The sequence below is a fragment of the Misgurnus anguillicaudatus genome, chromosome 12, assembly GCF_027580225.2.
Source record: "Misgurnus anguillicaudatus chromosome 12, ASM2758022v2, whole genome shotgun sequence".
Taxonomy (NCBI): Eukaryota; Metazoa; Chordata; class Actinopteri; order Cypriniformes; family Cobitidae; genus Misgurnus; species Misgurnus anguillicaudatus.
The window spans coordinates 36,853,067-36,867,465 of NC_073348.2; the positions used below are offsets into that span (position 1 = coordinate 36,853,067).

The 14,399-nt window shown below is 38.8% G+C and overlaps 1 protein-coding gene across 1 annotated transcript; it reads left to right on the forward strand.

Annotated features, from left to right (window-relative positions):
* Positions 1-2,511: 2,511 nt before the first annotated feature.
* Positions 2,512-14,035, forward strand: npy8ar (neuropeptide Y receptor Y8a). Its single transcript, XM_055208886.2, has 2 exons — positions 2,512-2,740; positions 11,463-14,035. The coding sequence occupies exon 2, from the start codon at positions 11,549-11,551 to the stop codon at positions 12,689-12,691; it is 1,143 nt and encodes a 380-aa protein (XP_055064861.1). The 5' UTR covers positions 2,512-2,740; positions 11,463-11,548; the 3' UTR covers positions 12,692-14,035.
* Positions 14,036-14,399: the final 364 nt, after the last annotated feature.

The window sequence follows — 14,399 nt, forward strand, 5'->3', positions numbered from 1 at the left end:
ATTTGCAATGACAGTTTCTTCTCCTGCCTGCCTTCATTGTCTTGCATGCTCTGTGCCTTTTATTATCTTCTGTCTGCAATCCTTTTCCCAGGGCTTGAAAACTCATTATTCGCATAAATTGATATGATTACCAGTTCTCAAAAATACACCAGTGCAGATTTCTTGGATTTCATTTGTTCTTAAATCATACTGACATGTTGAAATGAAGCCTTTGGGAATAATTTTAGTCCTAATTGTGTCACGGAAAAGAATGTCAGCAGAAAGTAATAAGTTGAGTTGGAGAGTTACCAAGCAGGTGCAGGTGATTTGTACATGGCAGCAGCATATTCTTATTGTGATGTTACATAATTTTTTTCCTATTGTAAATAAATCCAAAAAGGTCATAAGACATCAAACTTTACCTCTTCTGATTTTTGCCAAAATAGCATAGATAATACATTACTGTTACTAATTAAACTAACATGGTATTTTAAATGGTAACACTTTATTTTACAGTGTCTTTGGTAGACAAGATAAATGTACTTACTATAGTAGCCTAATAATGTTTAATTATGCATAACTACATGCAACTAACCCTAAAACAAACCCTGATCCTAACCCTAACCCTATAGTAAGTACATGTTGTTATTTTATATTACTTAGTATTTAATTATATAACTGTAAAATAAAGTGTGACCTTTTAAATTAGCCACCCGTGTCATTAAAAGTTTGTGTAAAAAAAATGTGTAAAGTCATTTCAGAGAATTGTTTCTAAATGTTAAAGTCACCATGAAACAGAAGTAGCGATTGCCTTATTTTCTACGTGAAGACATATATCCGAGTGAAACCAGATTCTGAAATGAAATAAGGCTGGGCTGGATTTGAATTTGTCTATTGAGATCTGATTGGATCATTTGAAGTGGGATTGTGTTGCTAATTGGTAGTCGCAGCGATCGTCTTCCAGACCCCGCTTTGATTAAAGATCATGAGGGCACATGAATTTAAAAAAATAATGAAGCTCACAAATAAGTCATTTCATTTGTAAAAATACAACATTCCAAAATAAATGACAGTTTTTCATTATGGCGACTTTAAAATATATGCTGAAACACCTTACATAGACTGTGAACTATGAATTGTGGTACATTCCTGTGTTCAGAATTATTTGGGCGGGGCTAAAACGGTGGCTCGAAGACGCACTGGAGCCATCGAACATGGCCCCGGCAGCTTTCGCGAGTGGGCGTGGTTTCGGCGCAGACAGCTGACCCGCCCCCAGCGTTTAAGAGCAGAGAATCCTGCCTGTTTTTCCAAAATTTTATTAACTTAATTTTATACATGGCGTTTTTTAATCATTCAACTTTTCTGGAGTGTGACACACTGAGAACCCATTTAATATCAGAGTTTACACTGACTTTGTCAAAATGCTGTCATGGGGCAATGATATTTAATCATAAGGATTAAACTAATCAAGAGCAACATTTCAACTAAAAATTATAAATTGATAAATAAATATTACATGATATACGTTATTAAATTATTTTTGTTAAATATATAATTTTTATATTAATATTTTATTTTATATTTATATTTTATTATATTTTGTTCCCTGCTGGGATCAGAATAACCCTACTTTTTGTGATCAAACAAATCCCAATCTTATAAACGTTTTGAACAACGCAAAGTGATGATTTGATCCAGATCAAATTTTGTTATCCAAATTCAGAATCCATTTTTTTATTTTGAAAACCCCATTTTGAAATTTTGATCTAATCTGATAGCCGAAATCCAAATGGATTACTTTTGAACAAGCTCTGTTATTTACGCTTGGAAATAACCTTAAAAAGCATTATAAAATGGTAACTTTACCTTTTCAACTCTTTTAACACCCTTAGACCGTTTCATCAGGCGCACGTGTGGTGACGCGATAAGCGTCTGGTCCGAACTTCACTTCCGGTTTCTCTAATGGGCTGACTAGTTGCTGAAACTGAACTCTTAAACAAATACCTCGTCGAAAATAACAAATGTTTTGGGTTCCTATGTAATCTACGTGTTGTTTATTTTGCTGGTTATATAAATAAACTACTTTAAAAGGACTTTGTTGTTATTTATTCTTCGCAGAATTTACCGGAAGTGTGATGACCACAAAAGCCGCATGTTTATGTTGTTACTGCTAAAACCGTCTCGTGTTAGTGACCACTGGCACTCAGTAGTGATATCCAAGCTAAAGTCATAATCTAATGATGAAAGCGTCAAACTTTGATTTCGATCATTTATTTCAATATGTGAAATGACTTTCTTGTCAATATTAAAGATAAGATATCAAGGATATTCGTATTATGTAGAAAAATAAAAAAAATACAAAACATGACTTTAGCTGGGTTTTCACAGTCACATTTATTTTCAGTGAATTATTGATAAGCACACGGTGACATTACAGGAATGACATCTTAATAAACCTATCATAAAAGTCAACCTGACTGTTGCGCGATTAAAAGAAAGCAACTGACCAACCAATCGAGTGATAAACTAAGGTTCGTGTGAAGAGGAGGCTGGAACGTAATTCACATTCACCGCAAAGTTTCCCAGCAATTTGATCTGAGCATCTCTCTCTCTATCCTCCACAACTACACACCCGCGATCGCGTTCACAGCTGATGCTGATGCTGTTTCAGATACAGAGAGTTTCAGCATCACCTCACGCGTCATTCAGTCGAGTTCGGGTTCTCCATCGTATCGGCACGGAAGAAAACACATCGTTACTGGTAAGATCGCATGCATTCAAAAATATAAAAGCTTAATAAATAAAACCAACCAACCCTGTTTGTTTATATTGGGTGGACAGTTTGTGTATAAAAGCATCTAATGGAATTTCCGCGCATTTTGGCGAACAGTAGTTATGTGACTGATTTCTTCATTATATAATCTGCGTCTATGGACATGACAGCCAGTGTGTGCTTTTAAAAAGCACATTCAGATACAATCTTTATCAAAGAATTATTATAGGGCTGCTAATGAAACTTCTACTTAAGTGGATGAATATCACAAGCAATTGGCTGAGGTTGGTGCACATAACCAATCTGTTCATGGCGCATAATGTGACTGCTCATCTCTGTTGATGGACATTGTAAGTGACAAAGGGTGAAAAAAAGGTTAACTGTTGCCTCAGGGTTGAAATTTGGGAATTGATTGAAAGATCCGACTGACAACTCGAGATTAACTCGAGCAGTAACTGTTAAAAAGAATAACCACCTTTCCTTAAGCAAGATTTGAAAGCAGTTATGTCACAAAATACCCATGTGCAACACTTGTGCAATGATGATCCCAGCTTGCTCTTGTCAGGACTTGATATATTGTTGATGGATTTCTCTGTTGTGCGGAGAGATGTAGGATTAATAACTGCGACTGGCGTGTGAAGAAATGTTATTAGACTTTAATGCAATGTTCTGTCCGTGCCCGAGTCTTTTACGGTGTATCCCTCTTGGCTATTTGATTGACAGATGTAAAAGGCACTGGGTTTAATCAAGTGTTGGTGATAGTGGTGTTTTTTCTCAAAACCTTCTTAAAGTAACCTTGCACCTTCAGGAACATGCTGCTTAGATAGACTCTACATGGTCCAGGTGTAATTTGGCAATATGTCACATTTTTCATCCGGTGCTAGACTTCGCATTTGTTTCACATGATCAGGATCGCATTATAAGGTGTTCCTCTATAGCTGAACTGGAAGCGTTGCATTAGCAGTGCTCAGGCAACACACATACTAATATAAATTGTATGTTGTAATGCACTATAAGTCGCTTTAGATAAAAGTGTGTTGTCAAAAGCATAAATTAAATGATATGAATCTATGGTTTAATTAAAACAACATGCTTGTGAACAATGCATACCAAAAATAGAAAGCAAAAAATTTTTTTCTTTGGCATCGTGTAGCACCTTCCATACACATCTTTGGAGTGTATGCAATTTTCAATTTGATTGGACAAAAAGTCAAATAAATATATTTGTCAAGGATGACACAAAAAAATTATTTTCATTGTGGTCCCAATCACATTTGCTTTGCACAAAGCTAGGAACAACCAATGTGCTATATAAAATCTTGCTGGAAATAAACAGGTAAAAACACGGCTATACACATCGTATAAATCGTAGGTCTTGAATGTTTATATTCCTTTCATATTTTTCTGCGTAGGACTAGAAAGTTCAAGGTTAAAAAAGGTTTAGCTGTGCTGCATTGAGTGATTTCCCAGTAGACAGAGCCTCCATACGTCCGTCTGATTTGAAACCATGTTGGGATGTGAGTGGAAGTCATGCAAACATAAAAAGCTTCTGATGTAAACATCTAAACATCAGTAGGTGGATGTAATGCAATTTGATGGATTGTCAAACTTTGTCATCCAGATGAAGATGCAATGTCTGGAAAAGAAAGATTTTTTTTCATGACACCACTGTTATGCTTGAGCTGTCCCCTGGTGTACAGATTTCAAACACATGCTTTTCAGAGAGCGAGGAGATGCCATGTGATTCTAAAGGGCAGTCGGAGGCGACAAGGGTGAAATTTTAGACAGAAGGTGACTTGAGTTTTAACTAAAGCCCAGTGGCTCAAATTAATACATTATGAAAGGATGGCTGTAGTTGCTGAAAATGAACAGTCTGATAAATCTTTCATCATTTACTTAACCCAGTGTCTCTCAAACCTGTATGTCTTTTGTCTTATTGTGAAATCCAGGTTAAAGTCATAATCTAATAATGAGATCAGGAACACCAAAGTTTGATCTCAATCATTGATTTGCCATTGATTTTAATCTTTGACATGACCTTACTTAGGCCTAGTCCACACGGACACAGGTATTTTTATAACCGTGACATTTTTTGCGCGGTTCGGCCTTTCGTCCACATGAAAACGCAGTATCACGGCACTGAAACCGGAAATTTTTGAAAACCCCTGCTAGGGTGAGGATTTGAAGAAACACCGGTTGCAGTGTTGTCATGTAGACAGTAAAACCGGGGTTTTTGCCTTGCGACATCACTTTTGTAGGCTTCTGATTGGCCAAGGTGGCTTTACAATTTGGGTTATATCGCCGCCTGCTGGTGTGGCATGCTCTTGAAAGGGCTTGATTAAGTGTTTGGAGATGAGGACGGAGATTTCTTTTAAACCGAGCATGTGTGAATGGGATTTTTTTGGTGGAAATACTCTGGTTATAAAAATACCCATGTCCGTGTGGACTAGGCCTTCGTATTACTGATTTTAAGGTTATATTTTCAAAGAAAGATCTTCACGTTATGTAGGATGATTTTATAAACCAGCCTGATCTCACGAAAATTTATATTTTTACGAGCCGGCTAATTCGTATGAATTAGTACAAAGTTAATCATACAAAAACGTACCCAGTCTCACAAGGTTTCGTGATATAGTCACGCAAATTTTTTAGTCTTTTTTCGTAATATTATTACGAATTTTCACGTTTTTTTCGTGATCGTATAACGAATTCCTGTTTTCGTGTGATTATCACGTATTGGTTACTCAACTGCTTTTTCCTATTTTCAAACCATTGTCACTACGGTTAAGGGTTAGATTTGGTGCTTGCATCAGAATGTCACTTTATACATTGGTTTATACTATTTTTTTCTGATTTATTTTTTTATATGTCGCCTGGCGTTAGGGTTAGAGTTGGGTTTGGGTAGGGATGTCAGTTTATCCAATTCTAATGCTAAATCGAAGCGACAATGGTAAGAAAATAGGACAAAACATTTGAGTCACCAATACGTGATAATCACACGAAAACAGGAATTCGTTATATGATCACGAAAAAACATGATAATTCGTGATAATATCATGAAAAAATAATTAAAATATTACGTGACTATAGACGGTTTCAGCAGTAACAACATAAACAAGCGGCTGTTGCGGTCCGCACGTAAGTTCCGGTAAACTCCGCTAATAATAAATAACAACAAAGTACTTTAAACATAGTTTATTTTTATAACAAGCAAAAAAAACACACAAAAATTACCTAGGTAACCAAAATATATGTGTTATTTTCGACGAGGCATTGGTTCAAGAAATCAGTTAGCAACTAGTCAAACCATTAAAAAAACGAAACCGGAAGTAAAGTTCAGATCCAGGCGTATCACGTGCGTCCGATGAAACGTCTATAAAATGAAATTTCGTGAGACTGGGCTGCCAAAAACATACGATTATCATAAAAACAATAACGAAACCCCACCCCTAACCCCAACATCACCGGGATCAAGGCAAATCTTTAAAAATGTACGAATATGGTCGTACAAATTAATACAAACTAGCCATTCGAGATAGCGTTAAGAAAACAGTAAATCTGAATATATTACTTTAACTGTGTTTTCACAGACTGGGTCACAAATCAACATAAAAATTGGTCAAAGATGACCCAATATATTTATTTTGGGATGAACTGTTCCCTTAAGGACACATAGCTGTATATATCTCTGTGAGTTTCATCTCCCCCACAAATAATAGACTTTTATAAAAGCACATATCAGCTGTCCTGATTGTCCAATAAATAAACTTGCTCTGCGTATCTTGGCTGTCCAGAGGGATTTAAACCTTACCGCCTGAAGTCACTTTAAGATATTACAGAAGGACTATTACTTCTATGCTAGGTTGTGAATTGCCATTCACTGTCTTATGGAGAGACTCATTTATCTAAAAGCTCATTGGTTTGTCTCTGCCTCAGTGCAACATCAGCCTGCCGCTCTTTATCTTTGCAAATCAGACCTCTGGTGAACCTGCATCCATAATGTTGTTTTTATGACATCGTCCTGTTATTAAAGGTCAACAGAGAGCTTGTTCAATAGAGAGAGAGACAATTCAGCTGATATTATGCAAGAGTGGACAAGCTGCATAAAATATGTAAATGCTGTCTGTATAAACAACATCAGTATTTTGGGATATCAGTACAGATGTGATTGCATTATACGAGGCAAATATGATACATGACAATATTACATTTATATATATTTTTGAAAAAAAAAGGATCTGGGTTGCTATGCAGTTGCTAGGAAATTCTGGGTGGTTGCTAGGGTCTTGCCTCTGGTATTCTTGTCCATATATGTGACCCTGGACCACAAAACCAGTCATACAGTCGAACGGTTATATTTTTAGCAATAGCCAACAATACATCATATTGGTCAAAATTATTTATTTTTGTGCCAAAAATCATTAGGATATTAGTCAGTGGCGGCTCGTGACTGCTCTTCAGAGGGGCGCAAATTCAAAATATTCAAAAGTGTCATGTGTATTGCTCGTGTTTTCAAAATATGTGTTTGTTGAGGCACACTGAGGGGTGGGGATAGTGGGCCTCAGTTTTATGACATTTTTTATTAAATTAATTTATCATACATTTTGGGCAGTTAAACCTCAGAGAAATAAGGCATTGTATAATTGAATAAGTTTTGTGCAATTAAAATTCTAAGTATGAGATTGTTTTATGTCATTCATTTTATTTGGATGGGAGCAAGAAGGGATGCTACACAGGTGGGAGCAAATAAGGGGTGCACGCCAAAACGTTTGAGGACCACTGACTTAAGGTTAGTGATTAAATAATTTTCCCTTTAATATGAACATTAATAAAAGTGATGCTTGGCATAGCAAACACATCTGCTTAAGGAAATCATTAGAAGTCTGTGGAAATGATTTGCCTGGGGTTGATCGCCCCCATTCATATTTATTTATTGTACAATGACATCAAGGGTCCATTTAATCAGAGGTTATGATAAGCCTGGCAAATCTCAAGGTTATTACAACGCTGTCAATTACCTCGGCAACTCAAGCCTGCTAATATGAATCAAATAGCATCCAAATGCCTGAGAGAATAATAAACTACCAATTAAAGGTCGCGGTTCACCATTAGTATTCCACTGGAGTTAGTCTAGCTGATAGTAATGTAAGAGTTTTCTCTTAGTAATGCTAATTGTCTGGCAAAAGTGTTTATGCTGGTTATAGTTGGGCTCAGGCGGGCAATTAAGCTGAGAAAAAAACTCACAGCTACAGCGAAGGGATTTCAACACATGAAAGCAATCTAACTTTCTGTCCAAAAACTCTTCAAGGTTATTAAGGGGAAATGCTTTGGCGCAATGCACTCTTTTGGACCCAATCTACTGGATATAATCGGCACCTCGTAAATAGTGATACATTTTTCATGTTCTTCAAAGTCTCCACTAATGTACACTAAGGGGGCGTGCACACCAAAGCTTTTACGCCCGCGGCCGGCGCATGTTTTCAATTGGTTGCAATGGAGACTTGGCGTTTTTCAAATAAGCCAGCAGCTAGGGTTTTTTTCCGCACTGAAAACCGGCACTTGGCGGTTTTTCCGCGCTCGGTGCTGAGCGTCGAGAGTTGAAAGAGATTAAACTTTGAGTGAAAAGCTCTGCTCGTCAATGTCAGTTCTCACACGACCATCCAATCACAACGGAGGAGTGGCGGGACATTACCACAGCAACCACCCGGCTTACAGCTCAAGTATCAGAGCTACCAAAGCGCTCAGCTGAAAAACAGCTGGCATTCGGCGTCCTCAAGGCCTTTTCGCGTTTAAAAGTTTTGGTGTGTACATCCCCTAACTGTTAAAGGCGGGGTGCATGATCTCTGAAAGTCAATGTTGATATTTGAAATCACCTAAACAAACACGCCCCTACCCCAATAGAATCTTGACCTTCTTTTGATAAACCCGCCCCACATATACGCAACCCAGGCAACGATGTCGGTTAGTAGACACGCCCCTTACTGCTGATTGGGTGATGGTGTGTATTGGTACTCATCCCGACTCCCTTTTCCAAAGTGTTTTTCAAAAATCATGCACCTCGCCTTTAAGGATAATACTGTATCTCATGCCTGTGTATCACATTGTACAACAGTACAAAGTACTACAATGACATAAATGTTTTTTCAAAAGCATTTCAATGCATAGTGCACATGAGACAAAGCTAAACTAAAATGGTTTGCGATGGTGTAACTTTCTTTTAGTTGGTTATTTGACTTTTATAAGTACCCATGAAATCAATATTGTTTTGGCTTTTAGTATAAATATAAAAAAAGTCTGTGTAAAGTCTGATAATTAATGTGTTCTCTGTTTGTGACACTACAGATAAATGTGATGTTAACCACAAATGTTAATGATAAAAAAACGGCAAATAAATCAAATAAGCTTTCAAACGATGGGTGTGTCACCGCTGAAACCACGCCCACTCACGGGAATGCTGCCATCTCTCTTAACTTTCAAGTATGGCTATAACCTAAATAGACCCTGTCCCAAATGGCGCACTTCATGTGGACTTTCGGTCTCGTTAAATTGCACGTGCTCGCTTAATCTACGAGTCCGTAGGGTGTCCCATCTGTCATTTTTACGCTTCGAAGTGTGCTCATCAGCACCCCCTTTGCCCCCTTGATGCGGTCTTTGGCGAAGCCCGCACTGCAGCAGGCTTTGCGCACTTTACCAACCCATACGTCCTTGCGAAAGAGCAATCAGACCAATAAGACGACGGAAGGGAGGAGTTCACACCGATGAGCAACTTCTCTTCCGAAGTCTGTCCCAAAATACGACTTTGGTGCACCCACGTGGACTCGCATCAAGGGTCCCTAAAGTCTGCACTACATGATTTCATGGCTCCATTGCATCATCAGGCCACTGCCCAAATAATCCTAAACACAGAAATTTGGAAAACTGTTTAACAGTTTCTTTGTAATGTTTTTTGACATTTATAATGTGTTTAGAAACAACTCTCTGAAATGACTGTAAACTAAGTCAATGTAAAAACTGTAAACTAATGTGCTTCAAAACGTACAGTTTCTTACTTCTGCTGATACGGATCAAAGATTTTTATGAACTCACTCTGCACTTCAGCTTCTCATTAGATTCCAGACTGTAAGATTTTTTTTTGGGATATTTTTTCCTTTATTTGATAGACAGTATTTAAGTAGAGAACAGGAAAGTACAGGGCGGAGAGAGATCGGCAAAGCCGGGATTCGAACTCGAGTCGCCTTATGTCCACTGTTGGAGAAAGTTACTTTTAAAAGTAATGCATTACAATATGAAGTTACTCCCCAAAAAAGTAACTAATTGCGTTACTTAGTTACTTTTCATAGAAAGTAATGCTTATGTCGGGGCACTGCCCACTACATCGTCGGCTCTGATGCTTGCTGTTTTAAAAGAGGAGGGGGCACTCAATATGCCCCGCCCTAACTTCCTATTTTAGTGGAAATGCATCGATCAAAGCTGTGCCTTTTTTTACCTTATACCTATAAAAAATGTATTAAACCTTGGGTGTGTTATATAAAAATTGAGATGAGTCAATTATTTCTGGCTTATATAATTTCACACAATCCTGAGTCACTCTTCACACACAGAAACCTTCATTTCTGATGCCTTTGGATGTGATATACATGTTGTTGGTATAGCTGTTAATGCTTTGCTTTGTATTCTGTGGTAAAGCACACTTACAGAAATCAAAAGGAGGAAAGGATTAAATATCATACTTAAATTAATCACAAATATTAATAAATTCAATGTTAAGATTAAAACAAAAGTCTGCAATGTTTGGATCTTCTGTTGCTCAAATGTCTTTTTTGAGGTCAGACTCAAACCTAAATCCTAGAGCTGATAGCTCTTACGTGACCTGCACATCCCATTGCACCACCGCTCAGACTAAACATCGTACCAAAAACCTTGACACGGCTCTGTTACTGCGTCCCGAGCACTTCCTCTTGGAAATTCAAATTGAAGTGCATCGCTCTGAAAAATTACGTGTGATGAATGATTCTCTTTAGCGCTTGAAGCGTTTGAATGCATAATCTCAGCACTCAGGCATTCCCGAAGTCAGTTTCTCACTCCATGTGAGATGAATGACGTAATAAGCTGGTGTGAAACCTCAGACAGTTGGTTGGGAGGATATTAACAGTGTCTTAATTATGACTCTTCCTCAACCCAGAGATTCGGTCTATCCTGTCATGATGAAAATAGCCAAGTGACTTCAGGAGTGAAATGTTTCATGCAGCTGCCAATCTGCATGCATTACAGGAGATAAGTGAACTTTTCCATTTACATATGGATGAGATGCAAATCTCATTCTGTTAGAGATTGATAAGAAACATTGTAAAGTACTTGTAAAAGAAGTAACCGGTTATAGCATATATACATTTTCCATTAATTGGTTTATTGTGATATATGTCAATTTTATCTCATGGACATGAGGGCCATACAAGGCCAAAGAAAAGTGAAATGGATAAAGAAAGAAATCTGATGAGAAGCCTCCATCTGTCAGCTTAACAGAGACAGTGACCTGTCAACATCCTGAGGGACTTTGTGTTAAGAGTGTGTGTTGGGTTTCATATTGGCTGGTTTATGAAATGATTAAGATTTCACCGAGCACAAACAGCGGTTGGATTGAAAGAGCTTAACCTCTGCCAGATTTAAATCCTTCTCAATACTTATTTTAACATGTCTTTTATTTTCCCAGGTCTAAATGGCGAACTCTAAACAATGAGCAATCCCGCCATTTTGAATTCATCATTACAAAAGACGTTTTTGTGAAGAACGACACCTATGGATGCTTCTTCGTCCCCTACCCCAGAAAACGTCAGCAACAGCACGGCTGGGTTGGGCCAGGTGACATGGGCGGAGTCCAACGTGTGCCCGCCTTCTGTGAGCGGCACGACCCTTCTGATCGTGGCGTACAGCACCGTTATAGCGGTGGGTTTGGTGGGCAACGCCTGTTTGGTCTACATCATATCCAGGCAGAAAGAAATGAGGAACGTCACCAATATCCTCATCGCCAACCTCTCGTGCTCCGACATCCTCATGTGCGTGGTGTGCCTCCCCGTGACGGTCATCTACACCCTGATGGACCGCTGGATCTTCGGAGAGATGCTTTGTAAAGTCACGCCGTTCGTGCAGTGCATGTCGGTCACTGTTTCTATCTTCTCGCTGGTTCTGATTGCTTTGGAGCGACATCAACTCATCATCCACCCCACTGGTTGGACACCCGCCGCCGGGCATTCTTATCTGGCCGTGGCAGTCACGTGGATGGTGGCCTGTTTCATTTCTCTACCTTTCCTCTCGTTCAACATCCTCACCAACGCTCCTTTCCAGAACCTCAGCCTGCCCTTTAACCCCTTTAGCGACCACGTGATCTGCATGGAGCTCTGGCCGTCTGAACGCAACCGCTTGGCCTACACCACTTCTCTTCTGCTGTTCCAATACTGTCTGCCCTTGCTCCTGATTCTGCTCTGCTACCTGCGCATCTTCCTGCGTCTGCGCAGACGACGAGACATGGTGGAGCAGGCCACGGAAGCCCGGCGAAGGAAAACGCGAGGTGCTCAGCGCGTCAACGCCATGCTGGTCGTGATCGTGGTTGCCTTCGCGCTATGCTGGCTGCCGCTCAACGTCTTCAACACAATCTTTGACTGGTACCACCAAGCCCTACCTTCATGCCAGCACGATGTCATCTTCTCCGCCTGTCACCTGACCGCCATGGCCTCCATCTGCGTCAACCCGGTGGTGTACGGCTTTCTCAACACCAACTTTCAGAAAGAGCTCAAAGCGACGCTTCAGCGCTGCCACTGCGGCTGGGGTGTAGCGGAGACCTACGAGAACTTTCCTCTTTCAACGGTGACCACAGACGTTACCAAGGTCACCTCCATGCAGCGAGGGTCTCTGATCAGATCCGAACAGTGCGCTCACCGCTAAAGAGAGGAGAAACGGAACGAGGTATCGTAGGGGAGGGGGTCGAGGATGAGCTGGCACTGTTTCCATGGAGATGCGGGAATTGCTATGTGGGTTTCTGCATCCGTTCTTACCCAAGAGATCTAAAAACAACCTCTACCCACTGTTGCTACGTTTCAGGTTCAGGTCTTCGTGATCCTATGAGAACGCAGCATGGTGTTATGTTAACGACTTATTAAGATGTATGTGGGATGCTCAGGTGTTATTCCTGTCACAATGAATGACTGAATCTCATTAGGAATGTGGTCGTTCCTGTGACAACATTTTTGAGCTGTTGTGTCATGAGAGAAAGGACGAATCCATGAGAATGATTTGTAAGACGTTTTTAATGACTGCATCAGATGTTTTTAGCCGACGGACATCGAACACTCATTTTTGTGCGTTCATTTAGTTGCAATCTTCACCTATTCTGTGTATTAAGTTGATGTGGTCATAGATTTTTAAACAAATTGTAACTGTTCCTTCTATTGCACTGCAAAAACTGCACTTTCTTACTTAGTATTTTTGTCTTGTTTTCAGTAAAAATATCAAAAAATTATTAAATTAAGATGTATTTTCTTGATGAGCAAAACGACTCAAGAAAATAGGTCTAGTTTTTAGACAACAAATATAAACTTTAAGTAAATAAGTGCTAGTGATGTAGTACTCCAGACTGATTTCTGCTTTCTCGGACTTGTCTCGGACTTGGTCTCGGACCACAGTGGGAGGAGAAATACTCACAATTTTAGACCAAGTCCTCGAGACCAACGCATTTTTTAAATGTTCATATAAAAAAAACACAACACATAACAATAATAATAAAATGCAATGTTGACGGGCATTATCTGAAAATGACATCCCATGGTGCAATGCAAACATACTGCCATCATAGCTGTTTATTTATCTCTATAGAAAAATATGCAGAAGATGTTGCATGTGGTAGGGATTTTTTTAATGATAGTAAAAGCATAGTCCATATTAAAACGCTAAGACTGCTCCTCTAAACAATTTCCAATCTAGCTTAGTCTGTAGGCCTAACTGTTGATTATTAACTGGGGTGATATTAAATCATGATTATGAAAACTGACATGTTTTATGGTCTTGGTCTTGACTTGATCTTGACTACTAAAGAACTCGGTCTAGACTCATACTTGCTTCCTCAAAGACTCTGTCTTGACTCGGACTCAGAATAGGCGGTCTCCGTCCCATCACTAATTAGTGCTTAAAACAAGCAAAAAAATATGCCAATGTAATAAGAAAAATTTTATTGAATTAAGTTTACTTTTTTCATAAACACTTTTCTTATTACATTGGCAGATTTTTTTTTGCTTGTTTTAAGCACAAATTCCCTTAAATTATATATATTTTTTGTCTATAAAATAGACTTATTTTGGGTAATTTTGCTCATCAAGAATTTTTTTGTATTTTTGCTGAAAGCGGGACAGGGTACTAGGTGGGAAAGTCATTTTTTGCAGTATGCGTTGCTTTTGTGGGACGCTTACGCTACTTTTTAACTTTAAACTGTGAACTGTAACGATGGGATATGTTTATATTTAACATTTGAGCATTGGTGTTAGCTTAACAATGCCCTCTTTAAATATTACACTTTTTTGAGTTTAAATAGCTAGTTTTCATAATGGTGCAGTGTTCAGTTTTTAACAAAAACATGAAAGCCTTTATCGTCATTGTATTT